Source organism: Lathyrus oleraceus, chromosome 7 (assembly GCF_024323335.1).
Source record: "Lathyrus oleraceus cultivar Zhongwan6 chromosome 7, CAAS_Psat_ZW6_1.0, whole genome shotgun sequence".
Taxonomy (NCBI): Eukaryota; Viridiplantae; Streptophyta; class Magnoliopsida; order Fabales; family Fabaceae; genus Lathyrus; species Lathyrus oleraceus.
The window spans coordinates 125,546,267-125,564,954 of record NC_066585.1 but is presented as its reverse complement, the minus strand read 5'-3'; the positions used below and the strand labels follow the sequence as shown (position 1 = coordinate 125,564,954).

The window sequence follows — 18,688 nt, the reverse complement described above, 5'->3', positions numbered from 1 at the left end:
GTCCATATCAAATCTTTTCAACAATTCTTTGTAATACTTGGATTGGTTGATGAAGATGCCATCCTTTAATTTCTTAATTTGGATTCCAAGAAATTAGTTCATCTTACCCATCATAGACATCTTGAATTCTCCTTGCATCATCAATGAAAATTATTCACAAAGGTCTTTGTTTGTTGAACCGAATATGATGTCGTCAATGTAGACTTGAACCAATAAAGTATTACCTTTGATCTTATTAATGAATAAAGTTTTATTAACTTTACCCTTTTCAAATCCTCTTTCGCATAGAAAGTTGCTAAGTCTATCATACCATGCTCTCGGTGTTTGCTTCAAGCCATAAAGAGCTTTCTTCAACTTGAAGACATGTGAATGATTCTTGAAATGTTCAAAACCAGGAGGTTGTTTGACATACACTTCCTCATTGATGTAACATACAAGAAAGCACTCTTGACGTCCATTTGGAAAAGCTAAAAATTTAGTGAACACGCATAAGCAAGTAATAAACAGATATCTTCTAACCTTGCAACCAGAGCGGATGTTTCTTCGAAGTCGATTCCTTCTTCTTGATTATAACCTTGAGCCACCAATCTTGCTTTATTTCTAACAATTATACCATTCTCATCAAGTTTGTTTTTAAACACCCATTTGGTACCTATGATGTGCTTATCACTTAGCCTAGGAACAAGTTCCCGAACTTGATTTCTCTCGAACTGATCTAATTCTTCTTGCATAGTAATCATCCATTGATTATCTCCTAAGGCTTCATCAATCTTGGAGGGTTATACTTAAGAGACAAATGACATGTTCAAGCAAGCATCCTTGAGATTTAGTCTTGTTGAAACTCCTTTGCTTATGTCACCAATTACTTTGTCTATTGGATGATCACGATGTGTTCTCCATTCTTGAGGAAGATCACTATGTTTAGAATCTTGTTGTGAAACTTCTTGTTGTTTTTTTGATTGAGTCACACTTTGATCATTAGAAACTTCTTATGAGGGTAGTTCTATAATATCATCATCATCATCACAAACAACTATGTCCTCCTTAGAGGTGTTAGTTTCATCAAAGGAGACATGCATAAATTCTTCAATAGTTAAAGTTATTTTATTATAAATTCTATAAGCTTTACTAGAGAGGGAATAATCAAGAAATATACCTTCGTCGGATTTCTCATCAAACTTACCGAGACTGTCTTTGTCATTGTTGAGGACAAAACACTTGCATCCAAAAATGTGAAAGTGAGCAATGTTTGGATTTCTTCCTTTGAAGAGTTTATATGGAGTATTTTTCAAGATAGGTCTAATGATGACTCGATTTCCAAAATAACATGCCGTACTAACCACATCCACCCCAAAGTACTTTGGTAGATTTGTGTCACTGAGCATTATTCTTGCAAGTTCTAAAAGAAATCAATTCTTCCTTTCTACTACTCCATTTTGTTGTGGAGTCCTTGGTGCTGAAAAATTATGAGAGATACCATGTTCTTCACAAAATTCTTCAAAAGATGCATTTTGGAATTCTCCACCATGATCACTTCTTATAAATAGAGTCTTTTCATTTTGAACTTGCTTCGCATACTTTCTAAATGCTTTAAAGGCATCACTTTTCTGCACAAGAAACAAAGTCCAGGAATATCTAGAAAAATCATCAACAATAACTAAGGCATATACATTACCTCTGAAGCTTCTTGTTCTTGATGGACCAAATAAGTCCATATGCAACAATTGAAGTGGTCTTGTTGTTGACACCATATTTTTTGACTTGAAAGTTGATTTGGTTTATTTTCCCTTTTGACAAGCATCACACAATTTATCTTTGACAAAATTTATTTTTGTTAAACCAATGACAGGATCACGTTTGACTAGTTTATTTAAATGTTCCATATGAATATGGGCTGCCCTTTTATGCCAAAGTCATGAGTCATTGTTGTTTACCATGAGACATTTTACTTTCAAAGACAAATCATCTAAAGCTATCATAGAAATATTATTGATTCTTTTACCTTTGAGTTTTACCTCATTGGTGACTTCATCTTCAATCAAGAATTCATCTTTGGTGAACTTGATCTTGAAGCCTTTGTCACAAAATTGACTTATACTTAGAAGATTATGATTTAATCCTCCAACATAAAGTACATCTTCAATGGTTGTGAAAGGTGGTGCTCCAACTTTGCCTTTTCCAAAAATCTTTCCTTTATTGTTGTCTCAATAGGTGACATATCCCTTGGCTTTAAGCACTAGATTTGAAAATTTGTTTATATCTCCCGTCATATGCTTTGAACAACCACTATCGAGATACCATATATTTGAAGTGGTCTTCAAGCATACCTACAAATAAATTAGGTTTTGTTAGGTAACCAATGTGCCTTGAGTCTTTCATAATTAGTACCTTTCTTAACCCACACATAATTCCCACTTGTCACACTAAAGTTTCTAGAAAGCAAGCATTAGGTGTATGGCCACTTATACCACAATAAAAGCATGTAGGCACAAAATTACTTCTATACCTAGGAACATATGATTTATTTTTAGTAAATATCTTCTTAGGATGTTGATGAACTTTTTGTGCTTTATTCACTTTTTCCTTGTTGGATTGGTCACTTGCCTTAGCAAAGATGGTTTCATTAGTATTTGGTTTGTTGAACTTAGAATAACCAATACCACTTTTATCATTTGAATACCTTTATTGGCTAAGAACATTTTCCAATCCAACTTGTCCTTTCTCATATCTTTCAAGAACTCTTTTTAATTGAACAATTTGAAAATTAAGTGAATCACAATTTTTGCATGTAAGATTTTCTTTTTATTTTTCAAGAAAGTTTTGTTTTTCAACTTCAAAATTCTTTTTCATGGTGTCAATCTTTTCTTCAAGAGACAAGATTTGTTTCTTTTGCGTTGACACCGTTTTATACAAAATCTTACATTCATTAAGAAGTTCATCAATAACACCTTGAGTATCATTATAAGAAGATGTTTCATTACTAACCTTTTCTTCTTCATCATTGGAATGGTGTGAAGCCATCAATGCAAGATTAACACATTATTCGCTTTCGGAATCGGAAGATGAACTCACTTCATTATCTTCCCATGCAATATAAGCTCTTTTAGATTTTGAGTCCTTTCTTTTGTTGAAACTACTTTTCTTTGAGAGTTTTGGACAATCTGTCTTTATATGTCCTTGCTTTCCACATTCATAGCAAGTAATATTTTGAGTAGACGTAGATGATTCCTTCTTGTTAAAATATTTCTTCTTTCTTGCAAAGCTAGAATTTTTGTTACTACCAAAATATTTACCTAACCTTTTTACGAGAAGCATGGAGTTCTCGTCTTCCTTCGGATTGTCTTCTTTTTCTTCTTTGGAATCAACTTTTAAGGCAATGCTTTTGGATTTCTTGTCTAGATTCTCATGCTTTTCAAGTCTACCAAGTTCCATATCATAGTCTTGGAGTTTCCCAAACAATGTTGTGGACATCATCGTTGATAGATTTTTCTTTTTAGGATATCGCCATCACTTTCGGTTGCCATTCCCTAGTTAAAGATCTGAGTACTTTAAGATTAAGTTCATCATTAGTTAAAATCTTACTGAGCATTTTAAAGTGATTCGTCAAATGCACAAATCTTTTCTGGAAGTTAAGAATTGATTCTACGGGATGCATTCAGAATAACTTGTATTCTTGAATTAAAGTATTCAATCTTGATCTTTTAACTTTTGCGGTTCCTTCATGTGTTTTGACCAAAGTATCCCATATTTCTTTTGTCGTTGTACATGTTGAAATGAGAAAGAACTCATCCATGCCAAGAGCACATTGAAGAAGATTTATTGCTTTCTTGTCATAAAGAACCTTTTTCTCATCATCTTTATTCCATGATGCTTCGGGCTTAGGAGTGCCAACGCCATTAACAACCGTAGTAGGAATGAAAGGACCTTCAAGGACATCTTTCCAAACATATTTTCCGTGAGACTCTAGATGCGCCTTCATACATATTTTCCAAAAATCGAAATATTCTCCAGAAGACAGTGAGGGCTTGTTATCGCTGCCACCGTCTCTAAAAATAGGATTTGAGTTTGCAGAAGCCAATTGGATCTTTTAGAAGTAGGTTACCTGTAATCTGCTCTGATACCAATTGTAAGTTCGGAGTGCGCCCAAGACGGGGGTGAGTTAGAACCAATTAAAAAATATGGTATTAGAGATAAGTTTGTTCTTATTTTTCTGGTTTGGTGATGAGTTTAGAAAGCGATAAAATGCAGAAAAATAAAGAACACAAGGATGTATCCTAGTTCCCTTCACAGTCTGAAGGTACGTCTAGTCCTCTTTCAACACGAAAGAGATTTTACTATATGTTAGGACTTGTACAAGACCGACACAATCACCAAGAACAATCCTCTTGTGATTCACCAAGTTGATATGAGAATAATCCTCTTAAACTCATCTCTCTTGCTTCCAACAATCCTGGACAACAAGGTGTTTACAACCAATTCTGAAAAAAACAAGCAATACAAAACGAACAATCTTATTTTCAACAATTCTAAAAAATAAGATATGGATTACAACAATAGTTTTTTAGTGTAAAGTTTGTAGTATAATTATCACGCTAAGTGATATATCAATGTACTTGATCTTCTCTTCCAATGACAATAATTCATAAACACAAAGATGTTAGATTTCTCAAGTATTTTCTGGTTTGAATGATGTGAAAATATGCAGAAAATATCTTGAATAAAAGTTGAAAACAAGAAATGTGAATTCTGAAAATTCTAAGAGTTTTGATTGGAAGAGATGATTTCTGAATTTGAAAAATTATGTATTTATATGTGCATAACACCTCTAATGAATCATGGTAAAGGTCTAAAATATATCATGAACAATTGTCAAGTTGAAATGAAATGATTCCATGGAGTGATGCATGAAGAGGTGTTAGTAAAGCTATTGATTTTTCAAAAACGCACAGAGGTAAATCGATTTACATAATGGGTAAATTGATTTCCCTATGGAAATGTTTAAAAATATTTCAAAAACTTATAGTAGAAAATCGATTTCCATAAGAGGTAAATCGATTTACCTAGTTGAAAAATTAATTATTTGCGTTTGGAAATGTATAGGCTTCAGTGGTAAATCAATTTCACTCAAGGTAAATCGATTTACTTAGTTAAAAACACGAAAAATATAAGCCTAAGACATTTGCCATGCACAAGGAAAGGTTATGCAATGATTGTTTGAATACTTGAGCATCTAAGACTTTAGTGAAGGTTATGCAATAGCTTAAATTCTTGAATAATAATGCTTTATCTTTGAGTAACATCTTTGCCTTCTTGTAACTTGGAGCTTTGTCTTCATCAAAATGCATTCATCATAGAGTAACTTGACTTAACAGAAGGTACGAGCATATAAATCATAAGTTCATTGTTGCTATGCAGAAGAAACAAGTGGTGAAGGCCCCACCAAAGTTCAAGGAAACAACGAGGGATTGTGAAGTGTGTAATATTGACAAGTAACACTGAGACAAAATGCCAAAGAAAAGTAATTGGAAAGTAGAAGAAAAACTTGAATTGATGCATGGAGATCTATGTGGTCCAATCACTCAAATCTCTCATAGTGGTAAAAGAATTCTCTAGTGTTTGTAGATGACTACTCTCACAAAGCTTGGATTTATTTTCTTGTATAAAAAGGTGAAACATTTGAGATATTCAAATGCTTCAAGAATCTGGTTGAGAAAGAAGCTCATAAACATATATGTTGTTTACGAACAGACATGGGATGGGAATTTACCTCAAACAAGTTCAATCAATTTTTGCATAGAGAATGGAATTAAACGGAAATTAACAGTTGCTTTCACACCATAACAAAATGGGGTAGCCAAACGAAGAAATCTAGCAATTATGAATATGGTGCGCTCCTTACTTACTGAGAAAGAGATGCCAATGACCTTATGGGCAGAAGTTGCGAAATGGACAAATCATGTGATTAACAAAAGCCTTACCAAAATAGTAAAGGAAATGATACCAGAAGAAAGATGGAGTGAACTGAAACCTATAGCTAACTATTTTATGGTGTTTGGATCCATTGCACACATACATATACCTGAGCAGAAAATAACTAAACTTGATAATAGAAGTCGTAAATGTATCTTAGTTGGAGTGAGTGATGAATCAAAAGGCTTACCGGTTGTATGATCCAATATTAAAGAAAATCACAGTAAGCAGGGATGTCACATTTGAAGAAGGAGAAAAATGGAATTGGAACATAAATTCAGAAGAAGCAAGAGAAATTACTCTTGATCGGGGTCACAATGGTAGTGACATAGAGGACTATGATGAAGAATCATATACAAAAACAGAGGTGAGTAATGAAGGAAACCATGAGCATACATTACAAAATGAGGAAGGACAACATGAAGAGCGATAACATAAGGATTGACCAATAAGAGAGAGAAGAGCACCTAGTAGGCTGCAAGATTATGAAAGTGGTGAGGGCCTCTCTAAAGAAGAACAAGAGGTCAAAATGGTTTTATTCATGTCAAATGATGATCCCAAAGATTATAAGGAAGTTGTGAATGATGTAAAATGGATAGAAGCCATGAAACATGAAATAAATGCCATCGAGAAGAATAAAACATGGGAGTTAGTGAATCTACCAACACAAGCTAAGAAAATTGGAGCGAAATAGATTTACAAAACTAAACTGAACGAAGAAGGCAAGGTTGATAAGTACAAAGCCTGACTTATTGCAAAAGGGTATACATAGACAAAATGGGTAGACTATAATTAAGTATATACTCTTGTTGCCCGATGTGACACAATTCGAATTTTATTGGTTGTGGCAGCACAAAAAAGATGGAATGTATACTAGTTGGATGTGAAAAGTGCCTTCTTATATGGAGAATTGAGGGAAGAGGTATATGTGGATCAACCTGAGGGCTTCATTAAACACATAGAGGAAGAAACGGTATATAGGTTGAACAAAGTCGTACATGGCCTAAAGAAGGCGCGAAGAACATGGTTTAGCAGAATCGGTAGTTACTTCCAACGAGAGGGATTTACAAAAAGTAAACATGACCATACTTTATTCATTAAGAGAAGAGAAGAAAAAATAATCATGGTAAGTATTTATGTTGATGACTTAATATATATTGGGAATAATGAAGAACTGTGTGCAATATTTAAGCAATCCATGATGAAACAATTTAAGATTACGGACCTTGGTAAAATGAGGTTCTTCCTTATAGTTGGAGTAAGTCAAAATGCAAATGGAATTCACTTATGCCAAAAGAAATATACAAGAGAAGTTTTGGAAAGATTCAATATGTGGCATTGTAACTCTGTCAAAAATCTAATAGTTCCTGGAACTGTAATGTCAAGAGAAGGTGGGGAATATGTTAATTTAACTTTGTATAAGCAATTGGTAGGTAGTATAATGTATGTTATAGCTACACGCCTAGATATGATGTACGTAGTGTGTTTGATTTCGCATTACATGGCTAATCCAAGGGAGGAACATATGCAAATTGCTATAAGAGCATTGAGGTACTTAAGAGGTACTTTGGATTTTGGATTGTTTTATAGAAGAAGGACTACCTCGAAAAATTTGGCATATATTGATATTGATTATGCAAGAGATGTAGACGATATAAATAGTACTTTAGGGTATGTGTTTCTACTAAGCGAGGCATCGGTTTGTTGGAGTTCAAAAAAGCAAGTCATCATTACCTTATCCTCTACTGAAGCTGAATATGTGGTGACAACCTCATGTGCTTGTCATTGTGTTTGGATGAAGGGTGTTCTTGAACAAATTGGAGATGAAAACATTGTAAATGTATTGCTATTCTTTGTGACAATAATTCATCAATCAAGCTCTCTAAAAATACTATGATGCATCATAGAACTAAACACATTGATGTCAGATATCATTATTTACATGATCTTTCAAATGAGGGAGTGGTAAAGTTGGTTTTTTATGGAACATAAGAATAAATTACAGATATTATGACAAATCCATTAAAATTGGATAAGTTTGTGAAACTTAAGAAGCTACTGGAAATACAACCACTTGAAAGTTAAATTGTATGCTCAATGAGAATTTCAGTTTAAGGGGAGGAATTTATTGGTATTATTTACTAAGACTTAATATTTATTATAAATAGAAATGTTAATTTTGATAAGTTTAATAATAGGAAAGTTGAATAAGTATCATGAGTTATAAGTTATTATAGTTTCTTATTCCTTATTATTCTCTGAGGTTTCTATTCAAACTGTTAGGCTTATATAACACCATTATATTTTCATTTTATAAAGACAAGAAGTGATCCCACTTGATTAATACTTACATCCAACTGATGTATCTTCCATCCATTGTAAGCTATTATTGACATAACAATTATGATTGTCTCCAACCTTGGAACAGGTGCATACGCTTCGTCGAAATCAATACCAGGTTTTTGCAAAAAAACTCTCGCCACTAGTCTTGCCTTATGCTTGGAAACTTCACTGTTTGGCCTTCGTTTTAGCTTGTCAACCCACTTCACATCAATTGGCTTCTTGATTGACTCTTCGACAATCTCCCAAGTATTATTCTTCTCGATTTCCTTGAGTTCTTCTTTCACGTATGCTAACCAATTCAAATCATTCATGGCTTGATACATATTGATTGGTTATGCTTCAAACATCATAATTGCTTCTTCTATTAAGTCACCATCTGCATCGACTACTTGATATGAAAATATCTCATATTCATCTAGCATTGTCGACTCAGTTCTTGCTCTAATCGATCTCCTAACATTCTACTCAGGTGGTTCTTCATTTTGATTGGTTGGGACTTTGATTTGTTGGTCTTCTTCACATAGTTGCAACTGTATCTAAGTCTTGTCGAACTGACCCTTTGCTCTAATCCCACCCTTTGCTTTGATCCAATAGAACATCTTGATTGATCACAAGTTTATCATCAAATTTTTTACTCAAATACCCCAGCTTTTCAAAAAAAATCCCAAAATAACCCAGTTTTCAAAATAATTCCCAAACCATCCCAGTTTCAAAAAAAAAAGTAGGGCATAAGCACCAGACCAATTGACGCCTACCTTTAAACATTAAGTGAAGGTGCAAATTGGATTGGCTACAACACATGGTGTTGTCAATCCAATTGGCGCCCATGTGTTATTTGGAAGAGGAGGTGCCAATTGGTCTGGCGCCTCAGTGTAACGTGCATTTTTTGTTTTATAAATAGAGGTGTTGTGTGAATCATTTTTCCACATCTCATTTCATCATATTGCAAACATGTTTGGTGTTCGTCGCCGCTATGGAAAAGTGATTTATTCGAGACACAAACCTCCGATGTTGATGCTCTTCTGGAACATCTGTAGTTTAGATCAACTAAAGAGGGAGTTGGTTCGTTGGTTAGATGGAAAAATACCAGAAAGGGGAAAATTAGAAGTATTGAGAGACTCGATAATATATTTGGTTGGGTGCGAGTTAAGACTGATAAGGATGTTAGGGAAATGATGTTTGGACGAGATGACATCAGTTTGATTGTTGTAATTAAGTTTGCTTATGTTGTAGTGATGTTTGTTGTTAACCTTGTTGTAACAAAAAGATAATGACATATAAAAATCCAAGGTTACAAAAATTAAAGGACATACTATCTTATGATGTAGATGTTGCTCCTAGATTGGGACAGTTGTTCTTATTGTGTCATGGTTGACGACATATAATACATAGTCTTATCATTTTATCAGTCGTATCCATTTCTATTCTAATACGCGTGCTGTTTGACCGTCCTTTTTTCTTTCTTCGCATCTCATCGTTGTGCCAAACTATGTCACCTTCATATGGAGGCAAGTATTCCTCCATTGGTAGCACTGAGAAGCTTTTGTTATACACATTCATGACGATAATGGTCTTGTAAACATCAGATAGATGGTTGTAAGTGTCCTGGAGAGTATGTGCACATGGCGCAATGACATGGGAGAAACGAATACGAAAGGCCTGGAACTTTCCACAATCACACCAACTTTTATTTAGTTTGACAGCATAGGATAAATTTGGCCTCCCCTCATTGTGGTCCATTTTTCCTGTACACTAAAATTTTTCCTATGACGGTCAAAGACTGTAACTGCGTGTGTGCTAGCTTTGATACTTTCCTCTTTCATCACTTTCATACAACATTCATTGAATATTTGATCTGACATCAACACTGCACTCCATCTTTCACCTCTGGTTGCGAAGGTAGAAGCCAACCTATAATAGGTTGTTTTGACCAAAGCGGTTATTGGTAGATTTCTAATGCCTTTGAATACGCCATTCATGCATTCCACAATGTTTGTTGTCATGTGGCCCCATTTACAGCCTCCGTCAAATGCCCTTGTCCACTACTCTACTGGTATGCTATCCACCCATCTTCCTGCATCTGCATTAGACAATCTAATTTCATCAAGGTAATATTGAAATGACGGCTGAGTTAGAGCATACCCAGCATTCACCACTTTTTTGTGAAGGTTCTTATCTTTGATTGCACGCATGAAGTTTTGTGTGATATGTCTAATGCAATAGACATGGGTAGAAGGAGGATCATGTCATCGTTATCATGGTTATTGTAAGCACTCTCAATGGCAGTATGTCTATCTGAAATCAAACAGAGATTGGCTTGTGGAGCGACATGTGTTATAAGATGTTAAAGAAAGAAATCCCAACCACCAGCGGTTTCACCTTCAACCAGAGCAAAGGCAATGGGAAAGACATTGTTGTTGCCGTCTTGTGCAACAACCATAAGCAAAGTACCCTTGTATTTGTCGTATAACCATGTTCCATCAATTTGAATAATAGGTTTGCAGAATGCAAAACCTTTGATGCACGGTTCAAATGCCCAAAAGAGGCGGTGAAAGATTCTATTTCCAGTAACATAGATTACGTCTGGCGTAAATGCTAGCAATGTCTCCATAATTGCAACAGTTCCTGGTACGTATGTTTTTAGGGCCCATGAAAACCATGACAATTCTTTGTATGAATCCTCCCAGTTTCCGAATACATGTTCAACAACCTTTGTCCTCGCAATCCACGCTTTCTTGTAAGATGGAGTATAATTATATCTTGTGACGATATGATATATTATTATACTCACCTTCACTGATGGGTCTTTCTTAACAAGCGGCAAAATGTCTTAACATATCAATGCAGCGCTTAATTTACGGTGATCTTGTTCAACATTAGTTGCAATGCAATTGTGAGGTGGGTCTATAAAAGCTATCTCCAAGAGTCGCTTCTCTTTTTGTGAGACGCAGCCAACCGAAACTTGCAAAGGATGTTACGATATTCGATGACATACTTTCTCGAATCAGTGCGTTTCATAATGAAATCAGCAGAGTTATTCGTGTGAAATTTTTTGATAGCTCGCGCACATTCTTCTTTAGTGCGGAACATGTCTCCCACTTTTAACTCACCCTCTGATCGTGGATACGGGTTATAAAAAACACTGTTAGATGTTTCATCGTCATGCAGATCCATGTTTCTCATATGTTGAGGCGGATTATATACATGACTTGGAGGTAATGGCGATGGTTGATCATCATCTTCAATGTTGTTGTTCAACATATGATCGACCTGTGTCTCGGTCTCTTCTTTTTCTTCATCAACGACATTCAATTCTGCTTCTGCTTCTGGGTCGGCGTCATCTGAGTTTTCTGAATCAAATTCATCAGATTCAACTTGATTAGTTATCTGAGATTGCTGAGATGGTATACTTGGTTGAAGAGTAATATACAACTCAATAGTGTTGCAACCAGAATCCCACAGAGGCACAATTGCAAACATAGCAACTTATGTAAGCGTTTAATTCTTCTATTATTTGTCTAGAATAATTTTTAATAACGATACTTAATTTGTTGTTTATCTTTTATAGGATGTTTCTAGGTTTCGAACTCGGGTCCACGAATTTGTACACATGGACCCGATGATTCAACCGTATGTCGAACTCGCCGGTTTTGGACATATAAGCAAAATAATATTTTGGTCGGTGGATGATAAATTTATTCTTACGTTATGTGAAAGATGGCGTCTCGAGACACACACATTCTGGTTTCCAACCGGTGAATGTATTGTGACGTTAGAAGACGTCTACATGTTATTGGGACTGCCTGTCGAAGGTAAGGCGGTAAATGGTAAAACCAACTATAGGAATTCAATTTGCATAGACCTCTTGGATGTTGATTTGTTAGATGATAACTCGAGAGGTCAAGGTATACTCCTTTCACGCCTTAAGGCATATTATAACAGCTTACAGTTAGATGAGAATTCTACCGAAGAGGCTCGAATAATAAAAACTAGGTGTTACATTATGCTTTTAATTGGTTCATTTTTATTTCCCGAAGGTAGTGGTTCTAGTATGCATGTTATGTATTTACCTTTACTAAGACATGTAGATAGAATAGGAAGTTACAATTGGGGGTTCGCTTGTTTGACTTATCTTTATAGCTCTTTGTGTAAAAATGCACACAAAGACACATTTACATTTTCTGGATGTGCTATTTTGCTCCAAGCATGGGGTTGGTCCAAACTACCGTCCCTAGCGCCCGTCAACAACAACCCATTCACATTCCCTTATGCACAAAAGTAAGTTCTTAAAAATGGACTATATTTACTTACTTTACCAATTATTATCTCTAAATAATATTTTTACTTTTATGGTGCAGATGGTCGGCACATGGTATGAGTTATAACAGATGTCCTAGACACTGTATTACCCAGTATAGCAATCTCTTGGATCACCTTCGACCGACAAATGTATGACCATTAACCTAATTATTTCGTAATAATTTGTTAATTTCTTCTACCAAATTTATAATGTAATATATGTTCACATTTCAGTTTATTTGGCGTCTATATCTAAATTTGGATCATGACCATGACATCAATGAACAAGACGCAGCCGTTTGGACTGCATGCACACCGATCATAAGATTCACCACTGTGGAGATGCACAATAGTGATCGTGTTAAATTGCAGTTCGGTATGCTTCAACACATCCCAGATCCCCCGGCAAACCTATGAGAATGACATCTACACAAAGTTAACGACCAATGGAACTTTAACCCATGGCAAAACTTCGCTAGATCTGAGTGTCGCAAATGGAAGCACCGCCAAGACCATGTCTTAACAGACGTTGTGATGCCAACTGAAGAAAAACTAAGTCGTAATTATATGACTTGGTACAAATCAGTTGGATTTGAGTTCATCGTCGAGGATATGTACCTATCCGACCCACGCCAGGCAACTTACACACCAGAAGGCTCAACATCTAGCCCCCAACAACATTGTCAGACCGACTACTCATAACCCATTATCCATCAAACTTTCCGATCCACAAACACACAAACATACAACTCTAACATGACGTACACCCAACCACAATACCAAGAGCATACCCCGTACCACCACCAACAACTAGATCATCATCAAGAGATCCAACATCGCTATGCACCCAACACATCACCCTACCATAGCCGCCTTAGCCAAAACACTTAACGATCATTTAACATCAACCGTCCCTCCTCTTACCATAGCCAAGAAGCTCAAACATCTCAAAACCAAAATCTTCAACAACCATATGTCTACCAAACACCACAACAATCATTTCAACCTTTCATCGACGCAACATTTACACCAATGTCTCCCTTCAATCGTCTTGGTCGCCCTCCAACAACCCAAACACAACCCAACTACTCTGGCATGGATCATGAACTCAACTATGGCGGTACCCCTTCGATGCACACACAAGACTACGTTGATTTGTCTAACTATCTGAGGTAATCTCCTGCAGTTGGTGGTGATGTTCCTGGGTTCTCAGATACTCAAACACCTGGGGTGAATCATCAACGTGGGTTAGGGCCACGAGTTCGGGTAGATAGGGGATGTGGGACCGGAGGTCAGTTAGGTGATCTCGGTCATCGACATTAGTCTTTTTTGTGTAAACGGATATTAATATTAATATTAATATGAATTGGTCCGATTTCAACTTTATTTATCATGTACAGTGTTTTTCAAAAAAAATTACAAAACACACACATGTGCCAGACCAATTGGCGCCTCCTTTAAAGCTTAACACGTAGGCACCAATTGGATTGGCAACACAAGGAGCACTAGTCAATCCAATTGGTGTCTCCTCTCTAAGTTTAAGAGCAGACGCCAATTCATCAGACGACTCCTCTTCAAAGTGGGGTAGATTGGGAAATTTTTTGAAAACAGAATTATTGAGATTTTTTTTTAAAAAATAGGGGTATTTAGATTAAAAAAATCATAAGTCTCACTTAGAATATGTTTTAATGTAAAAAATATGCTTTCGAAAATACATTGAAAATTCTGAAGGATATTTTCAAAATTCTTTAGGTATTTTTTTCCACCTCTTATGGTGAAATAAGCAATTCCCTAAAATTATGTATTAGAGTGGGGTCCGCAATTCCTTAAAATTAATTATGTATTGAGCACCCAAACAACTTATTAGAAGGTATCATGAGCCATTTTATTTTCTAGTAAGACACAGCAGTGCCTCTAACATAAATTTTACGTAGTTAAATGCTTAGAAGAATTTCTTTTCTGCTTGAATACAAACTGATGAGCACCAAATTAGGTATGCCTTGTAATTTGTATTATCGATTAAACATTAAATAGGGATGTGAAGATCTTGACAAGCCGTGCAAGCAGTGCAAGAAAATGACAGAAATGATGTAAATTAATTACAGATATACCCTGTTAGATACTTCCTCCAGGCATACAAATTAGTTCAAAGTAGCATCATAAATCAGTTATTCAGAAATACAGAAATGATGCAAACTAAATTCATATATAGCTTGTGTTAGATTTGTTTCAGGGAGAGAGGGACTAGGGAGGATTGCTCCTATGTAGAGCTCTTAGGATTGAGATAAATAATTTGGTCCTAAGATTAATCAGGGTGCCAAGTTGTGTTTAAAGATGTCATAATGTAGTATCCATTTCTGTTTAGTTATTGTTTTCATTATTAGAGGGCAGCAGCAAAAGCCCTTGTGATTTTCAATTTGGTTTGGTCATTCTGGGAACAAGGTATTTTAATGAGAAAAGTAATGAAGATAATGGGAAATGGGAAAAGCAGTTTATGAGGAAGAACATAACTTCAGAGAAAGAGAGAAAGAGATTCTATGATATATGCTGTGTACAAAATCATGATAATCAACACAAGTAATAATAAATCATCAATCAATACAATAAAAGAACAAGCAAGCACAACAGTGAGCTTAAATATAACCTCATGGTGTGAATCTGAAACTGAATCCAGAACAAACATCTGATTGTACAGTGAATACGTATCAAAATAAGCAGTTCCAACCTGATCAGCATGTATTAACTCCATCTTTGCAATCATTAGTTAAATTATAGAATGTTTCGACACGAGTCTTTCCCCGGTAAAAGACTTCCGTATCCACCGCAACTCTCATGTACCCATCAAACTCAACAGGCTTTCCATTGTTGAGAAGACTGGTTTCATTGTACCATTCACTTGAATTTCCCCACAGTTCCTTATAATCATCAAGCAAATGGACTTTGAAACTCGATCTCAACTTATCAAAGTAATTATAATACGGCTCATTCGTGGCAACATACAAATTCCTCCAAGGTTGTACCATCCCTTTGAGCTTGTCAAGAAGAACATCCGGCGAAGTATCGGAATCCAAATGAGGCCATAGCTCCTTATTTTGAGCTTTCTCCCCACGCACCACATGAACTGCGTCGAAATCCCAGTCCATTCTTCCACTAATCTCAGTAACAATGTTCATCAACCTCTTAGATTTCCACAAAGCATGCCAAGGTCTCTGAATATGCTTAGCAGCTTGACCTTCACAAACCCTATACCAATAATTCTCAGGCTCAGGGGAATCAAATTGCCTCCAAATGACAGTGCTCTTATCTTTCTGAAGCTGCATAGGAGTAACCTTGTGAGTGACAACTTTCCTAACAGGAACCTTCCTTTTCTTAAGATGAGTCTTATCCCATCTCTTCCAATCTCTCAAAAACTCACCTTCTTCCACAATAGAAGCCACCTCCTTCAAATGCTCAAAATCAAAGTAATACCTAAAATCCTTCCCTTCCTCATCTTTATTACTAGGGTTATACATTGAACCTAAACAAACACTCAAATCCATAACAAAAGTTCTATTCAAAAACATAGCTTCCCCCAAACCACACAAGAAACTCCACATATAATGATTCATACCCTTGCAATAATCACCACCTCGTGAGTAATACAAATACTTACCACTCCTGAAATTACTCTCCGAACCCAACGTCGGAATCGTGTCATTGATTTCATCATCCCGCGTCGAAATTAGCGGCACAGTTTTCCCCTTACTCCCTCCTGTTCTCGACCGGAGCACCGGGTTTCGACGCGCATTAGTGCCAGAATGAAATCCCCCGGCGTGAATAACCTTATAGCGACAGTCATCTGTTACAGTAATCTTGAAACGACGAAAATCGCGGTACTTCCGCCATGATTTCTCTCTCTTGTTACGGAAGCGCCAGGATACGTCGCACTCGCCGGGAACGGTTCCGTTCACGGGAGTTCGATACTCGAAGAACGAAATTGACTTGAAAGCGCGGAGGTTGAATCTCTGGATAGTGATAAGGACTCGAGGATCGGAGCAGTTTAGGGTTTCAGGGAGGTCTTCACAGGTAGTTGAGGAGTTCGCGATTTTCTCCTCGGATTTTTCAATTAGAGCTTCGGTGACGGCGGGGGTTGCATTAGCGGCGACGGCGGAGGAAGGAAGAGGGAGAGGGGAGTCCTGTGGGGAAAGGGGGATATCTTCGCCGGTTTTGATGACGGAGGTGTCGATGTGGAAGGTGGAGTTTTCAGTTTGGGTGAAGAGGTTGGTGAGAGCTGGGGAAGACTGAAGCCATGGATCGGGTGGTTGGTATGTGATTGCAATGACGGTGAAGATGAGAACCGAGAAGACGAAGATTGAGAAACAGAGGTTGCTTATGAGTTTGATTATGTTTTGGGCTATGGGTTCGGTTCGAATGGTGTTTGTGCTTGAATTTGAGTTTGAATCCTTCATTTTTTTGGGTTTGGTTTTGAGATCTGAAATTGGTAATGTAATTGTTGTGAGTGGAGAAAGAGTGTTGTTAGTGATGATGGTGAGGGTGGATCTGATTGTGAATCTGGTGGGGAGGTGCATTCACCGACTGAGTCATTTGGTTTACTGTCGCGATTCGCGACTTCCCAGTTGTAAGAAAAGCAGAGGAAGCCTTCACATTTACTCTATCGTCAACATCAGTTCACCATCTTCTTTCTTTTTTTGAAAATAAAAAATCATGCTGATAATTTTTCAATTTAAAAACGACTGTAATTTTTTACTATTATTCTTATATTATGGATTTATGACTGAAATGGTTAATTCTTTCTATGTAAGTTGGTAGGGTTTTATTTTTCGATCATGTACTTTTTTTTTTTTGGAAAAGTTTTAAATATTGAATTTTATTTGATTTTTATTTTTTATTTTTGTTACAAAAAATGTAATATGGCTAACGATGTTAACGAGACTTTTTTTTTTTAAGTTTTTTTTTGATGAAAAATTATTTTTTTCAGTTCTAATTATTGATGTGGTTTTGCATTATTGTTCCTTAAAAAATTCTTTAAAAATCTTAAATAGATTTTTATATTGTCTATATAATTAGGGTTGAAAAAATCTGAAACTTCAAGGGAGGTGTATGTGGTAGACGAATGAAGTTTGTAACTGAGGTAGAAGAAGACAGCATTCAACTGAGGTAGACGATTAAGGTAGACGATTGAGGATAACAAAAGCAACGCACACTTCATCCATTATTTATGTCTGGTCTTTCTTCGACAATGGGAGATAAATGTAGCTTGTGACTAAGATAAAGTCGGTTCCTTTCATCCTTTTTTTGGTGTTTTTTCTTGAAAATCATAAGTGAAATTTCTAGTGATGAGTTTTTGTTTGAATTTTTATTATGAGGGTAGATTTGTTATGGACTGTGTATTCTATTACAAAGGGGGAAACGAACATACATTAGATGACATCGATCCTGACAAGTGGAGCTTCTTTGACACTACTAGAATATTGAAAGAGATTAGTGATCTTGATAATTCAAAATATATATTATGGTGGTATAACAATGAAGAGGACAAATACAAGATAATGATCAATGATAAAGATGCGGGTGATGTAACACCGTAAATCCCAGAATTTATATAAAAAGTATTACACGACAATTCAAGGTGTTACCAACGATAATATTTTGAAAACATATCAAAGCATTTGAAACTATGCATCAGAAAAACATTTTATAACAACTTCATAAATAAGTATTAAACTCCAAAACAACAAAATCAACATCAACATAAAGCATAACAACTCTCGTCCCCGGTGTTATGAAATCAGAGCACCAAATAAACCACTAATGTATGATAAAGCAATAAATAAAATCGAAGAGTGGCTCCAATAAGCCACCTTTCACACACATCATTGATGATCACTCCTGAGTATGTCCAAGATGTCCATGGTGGACAACATGAAGCAAAGGGGGTGAGAAACAACATTCATTATAAATAGTGTAAAGAATACTAAGGTAGAAAACATACAACAAGGTACACATTCATCACACAAATCATCATCACTAATATCTCACACCCAATCATACACAAGTGGCACTTATGCATGTGATA

General features: G+C 36.0%; 2 protein-coding genes across 2 annotated transcripts; both read right to left on the bottom strand.

Moving 5' to 3' along the window:
- Positions 1–3,039: 3,039 nt before the first annotated feature.
- On the bottom strand, positions 3,040–3,474 carry LOC127102391 (uncharacterized). The gene has a single exon (XM_051039762.1). The coding sequence runs from the start codon at positions 3,472–3,474 to the stop codon at positions 3,040–3,042; it is 435 nt and encodes a 144-aa protein (XP_050895719.1).
- An 11,649-nt stretch (positions 3,475–15,123) lies between these two features.
- LOC127100650 (uncharacterized) lies at positions 15,124–17,315 on the bottom strand. The gene has a single exon (XM_051037895.1). It carries the CDS (start codon positions 17,178–17,180, stop codon positions 15,342–15,344), a length of 1,839 nt encoding a protein of 612 aa, XP_050893852.1. The 5' UTR covers positions 17,181–17,315; the 3' UTR covers positions 15,124–15,341.
- Positions 17,316–18,688: the final 1,373 nt, after the last annotated feature.

What these genes read in the sequence shown, in the direction of transcription:
- LOC127102391 (XM_051039762.1), bottom strand. Translation starts at nt 3,474, where the DNA reads ATGATGTCCACAACATTGTTTGGGAAACTCCAAGACTATGATATGGAA.
- LOC127100650 (XM_051037895.1), bottom strand. Translation starts at nt 17,180, where the DNA reads ATGCACCTCCCCACCAGATTCACAATCAGATCCACCCTCACCATCATC.